Below are 5,294 nucleotides of genomic sequence, written 5' to 3'. Positions count from 1 at the left end.
TTTTTTTTTTTTATAACTGATTAAGACCATAAGTGCACGTTTGAATATATTTTTTTTAATTTTGGGACTGATCACTCTAATACCATTTTTAAATTTAATCTTTTTCGGAGCATTATTCGAGTGGGAAATACTTAAAAAAAAACAAAAAAAACATCGATTATTAGAGGTGAAGGTGATCACAAATTGCACTTAACTTAAATTCGAGTTTAGTTGTATTCAAAGCTATGACAAGGTTTTGTTAATCATTTTTACTTGAACAATAATGCTTCCACTTCCAAGAGAGTCAAGAGCCAATTCAAGAAAATCTAAGACTGGAATTCTGATTGAAAATAATTTGCTTGCGCTATAGGTATATTTGCACTTTTAAGGACAGCTTTCGAGCGGAAACTATTATAAAAACCAGTTAACGCAACCTACTGAATAGTTTTTGTTTCCAGTGCTTTGAGCTTAAGGCTAACAAAGCGTTTACACTTTCAACTGCATGGTATAACAATGTACCAAAGCCCACGTGGAATAGTCGCAGTGTTGTCTCTTAGCGTTTGTAGTTTTAATCCATTGATGAACTAGGAAAATACCATTGCTTTCAGCAGCTTGCCAGCTGAAATGTATCTCATCAGGCTCACATATCACTGATGGTAGTACGTGTTCCCAGATGTGAGGCAATTAAATCAATTTGAAGAAAATTACAACATCTTTCGGCCGTTACAACAGCCATCGCTAGTTACGAAAATAATAATAATGAATTTGAGATAAATATATACTACATAAATATTTTACTTATAACTTGTTTACTGCTATAAATTTTTTTTAGCACAATTAATCAATGTGAAACACCCAACCCAAAATTTAAATGTGAAGCCTGGACATGATTGATTATTTTTGTTGTTGTTGTTGTTGTTGTTGTTGTTGTTGTTGTTGTTGTTGTAGTAAAAACGATTAAAATAATAATGGATAACTATATATCTTTAACTTTTGGGACCATTCTCAAAGAACCATTGAGTAGATTGGAAACGTTACACAGTTAGGGTTGTCGCAATGAAAGAAATACAGTAGCGTGTTGTTAAACGTAAAAGAGGTAATTATTTTGCCCTCATAGTTATAAACAAGTTACATAAATTACGGCTCAAAATAAAACAAAAATGCGAGCAACAGAATTCTGCTTGCAAAAGCTAAAACAAAGAACATGGAAAACGACAGAGCTGGCGTTCGGTTGATGTTGTACGTACCTTAAGCATTTTGTTTTCTATTTTAAGCAAGTTGCCAGGATTGGATTTACAGTCAATCCAGGTCACGCGTGAACAGTAATTCCAAGAATGAAATGAACATTCGAATTTCTCTTTGTAATGTCCGACGTGTGAATGGAATGTTGGACATCTCTCTGGAAGTCGTTCCGAAAAAGACGCATTAACTGAAAAAAAGATTCAAAATATTTGGGAAACAATTGTTATTCTTGAAATATTCAATTTTGCAATGTAAAGAAAAATTCATAGCTTTATACTGTCAATAAGCTAGGGAAATTTATACGGGAACTCTGAAATCTCGTTGGCGATTTTGAAAACTGACATGTAAATTTCAAAACTCCGTTCAAATTTCAAAAATATCGTTCACGCGTGACCTGGGTTGACTGTAATCACAACCTATAGATGCTTTCTTCGTGAAACACAGAATTACAAACAGTATTAGGGCAAGATATCATGAAAATCATATCAGACATGTCTAACTCATTCGGGAGCTCAACGAATGCGAATGACTCAGACTGGTACGACTTCGGATCTGCAGTCTCCCTGCAAGTAACTTCTGTTTACTTCTAAAACTCATTAATAATTCTTAAGTTTGATAGCCAATAAAAATGGCTAAATTCGTCACGTGCATGAGATTTGATACTCAATGAAAACACAGATGAAAACCACAGGTGCTTTGGATCATATCAAAACCGCGCGTGGTTTCCATCTGTCTTCTCATTGGACATCAAGATTTATGGATTAAAACAAAACAAATTGAACACAAAAACAATACTTCAATTTATTTAATAATCATAATTAATCAGCTTCTTTCTGTTCTTTCTTTGTTTGCAAACTCACACCTTGCCGCGTATTGTCCCTCCTATCGGCATCAAGACAACGACAAAAAGTAGTAAATCTGCAATAAAATGTAGAAAGTTTAAAAAAAGGTCAATCTATATTCTAACTGTACTCTTCGATGAAAAGAGTATCTTGCATTAAAAATAAATTCTATATCCTCTCTTACCTTTTATCCGAAGCATCTAAAGGATTTAATGCTTCGCTTCCCACAGTTTCATCTAAATGCCTTTGGATGCCACAGATAATTCCATAAAGGGTCCTTGCTGGATATATCTTCCCTCCACTATTCGCAACCTCCTGGACAAATTTACTCAGGCAGTAGTTTAAAGCGCTGGCATCCATATTTGCCAAATCTGTACTCAGCGACTGAATTCGAACTTTGAACAAATCTTCATAATCTTTAAAATCGCCACCAGCCTCAAGTACATGAACTTTAACTTTTCTATTTATCTGCCATTCGCGAAAAATTTTAATCGCCGATTTGGTTTTGAAGGCAGCTGACTTAGGAATGCTCCCTTGCAGCAACTTTGATTCTTCTTCACCAGCTTTTGGAAAACGAAAACGGCTTTCGGTGTTCGCTGCAAAAGACTCTGCAATCTTCACCACCACATGACTTACAACGAACAACAACAAAATTCCCACATTTTGATTATTATTAAAATTCATAATCTCATAGGAAATTAAAGCACTGAAACAATGCCCCATAATTACTAAAGAAGTGTGAATAGTTTTAGAAGAAAAAATCAAAAACTCGTGCGTCGTGTTTGACGGGGGTCTCCGAACACCTCGAAACAATAAAAGCACTTGGCCCACCGCCTCGTGCTTTCATCTGTTTCTCGGTGTCTGGAAAGCCCGGTCAAACACTCGCACTCGTCTTTTATTTATTTCTTCTCAAACTCATTAATAATTCATCAAGAGAAAACAAAGAAAATCACTACCGTGACCGTGGTTTGGATATGTGATCCTAATTACCTTTAATTTTAACTTTAGCCTTGAATTTCTCCAAGAATTCTTGATCATTTGAGAAGCCATATCAAACACTCGAAAGTGTGTTTCATCAGATATCCAAACAATGAGAAGTCGTTTAAAAAAACTCGGCTGCGCCTCGTTTTTTCATTCTACTTCTCAGTGTCTGGATATCTGATGAAGCACAGCTTCTCGTGTTTGATATGTTACTTCTCAAACTCATTAATAATTCATCAAGGTTTAAGGTTTTTATTATTGTGCACTATTTCAATGGCTCACAACAAAAGGAAATTACAATATATAAGAAAAGTAATATAAAGATAGCATTAAATTACATAAATGTGAAAAGTAAAATGTGCGCAGTGACCAAAGGAGCTTAGGCTTTCGAGTTGGTCACTGCCACGTGCAATTAACTGGCGTATAACGTGCAACTAAACAGCAAAAAAATTAAAGAATAATAAAAGTGCAATAATAGAAACATACTACAATTTTTACATAAAAAACAATAGGAATGATAATTATAAGTGATTGTACCTTTTAAATACCCAATATTCATTGGGCATTTAAAAGGTACAATTTGTACTGCTTGTAGAAGCTGCTTGTAGAAGCTTGTAGAAACAAGAGAAAACAAAGAAAATCACTACCGTGAGCGTGGTTTGCATATGTGATCCTAATTACCATAAAATTTTGCCAACTTTAGCCTTGACTTTCTCCAAGAATTATTGATCATTTAAGAAGCCATATCAAACACTCAAAAGTGTGTTTCATCAGATATCCAAACCTACTTCTCAGTGTTTGGATATCTAATGAAGCACACCTTCTCGTGTTTGATATATTACATGAAACTACTTAGAAAACATTTCTCTTCGTTTTGTGTGTCTTAACGTCCTTTTTCTTACGGGTAGCATGTTTTTTCGTCTAATTAAGCCAGTTATTCGTTGTTTCTCTTAAACAGTTATAATAAATAAACGGCACGAAATTTAATATTTTAGGACGTGGTGGAAAGGGCAACCATCCGCTAGCTATTTGACATTTGGGTGCATGGCAAACATCTTAATATGTTGGTCTGAAATCGTAACGTTTGGTGGGTGGGGAGGGAGGGGGGAGGTGGATTTGAGATTTTGCTGGTCTCGTGTAAACGGTTCATACTTTCCGGCACCATGCTACACTCATGGGTAATACGACAGATGTAAGTGGAACGTCCTAACCGAGAAAACGGGACTACCTTTTTTTTAACAGAAATTGAAATTCCGTTTCTCCTCGAAATTTTCCGCTTGGAAGACTCAGTTTTGTTGTTGTTGTTCTTGTTTTTTTTTTTTTTTTTTTGTTTGTAAATGGTTAACAACCGCGAACTTGCTTTCACCGGACTGAGACGTACCGCCCCATGTGAGGTCATACCTGTGTCATTTAATCAGGGCCTTTGTTCTTGGTCAAGCAGCTTGTAACGATATTGGGAACAGTCATCAGCTATGGTGGATGTTGTCGCAGTTTCTTGAATTACTGCCATTTGATAGATAAAGGATTTACAAAAATACCGGGACATTCCGAGAAACGGAACCCACGGCATAAATTAAACTTGGGGAAAATGACATATATAACAGATTAAGCTGAATATGCTCTTATCACTTCTGTTCGGAATACAAATGTTAGCTGCAATCACAACAAGTTACCCGTGAGGGGTGGTGACAGTTGACGTTCCATGGTTTTGGAGATCTTGAGCATTTTTATGATGATTTGTTGGCCCTTTTCAACAAGGTTAGATGGAGTTAGACATGAGCATGGCAACATTGTACTTGAATGCGCTGTAGTTAAAGATACTGGGGAGGTCGTATTAAATGTCGCTGCCCAGGCTCGCAAACTGTAGAGACTAAGACGAAGAGCGCTTGCAACAAAAGGCCAACAGGAAGACATTTACTTCAAAACAATAGGTCCAACCCTTGTTCCAACTGATTTGCCTTTCGTGATATATCTCTTGTATACATAGTTTTGCGAAACCTGGTGCCTGTACATGAACTCGTAATCAGATTCACAATATTTTTGGCTGACTGAGCCGATCACTAATTTATTCTATCTGCTAAATGGAATAATCTGGCTCTTATATGAGGAGAGTTAATAGGCATAAGTTATTTTCCAGGTAATGAATTAACTAGTACCCAATGCAGTCTATTCTCAGCAGCAGGCGGAGGCCTTTAGAATTTTGGCCGACTGAGAAAAAGAGAGAGGCCGATAATTTGTGCTTCAGAGAGG

At 36.2% G+C, this 5,294-nt stretch overlaps 1 protein-coding gene and 1 long non-coding RNA gene across 2 annotated transcripts in view; both read right to left on the bottom strand.

The window, feature by feature from the left end:
- Positions 1-5,294, bottom strand: part of LOC146466087 (uncharacterized) — a 277,353-nt gene that overhangs the window by 269,565 nt on the left and 2,494 nt on the right. The window lies entirely within an intron of this gene.
- Positions 2,244-2,789, bottom strand: LOC146466088 (uncharacterized). Its single transcript, XM_085127878.1, has one exon. The coding sequence runs from the start codon at positions 2,784-2,786 to the stop codon at positions 2,244-2,246; it is 543 nt and encodes a 180-aa protein (XP_084984004.1). The 5' UTR covers positions 2,787-2,789.

The sequence above is a fragment of the Pavona decussata genome, unplaced genomic scaffold (assembly GCF_977016875.1).
Source record: "Pavona decussata unplaced genomic scaffold, jaPavDecu1.1 SCAFFOLD_154, whole genome shotgun sequence".
In the NCBI taxonomy this organism is placed as follows: domain Eukaryota; kingdom Metazoa; phylum Cnidaria; class Anthozoa; order Scleractinia; family Agariciidae; genus Pavona; species Pavona decussata.
This window is presented reverse-complemented; position numbering and strand designations above follow the sequence as displayed.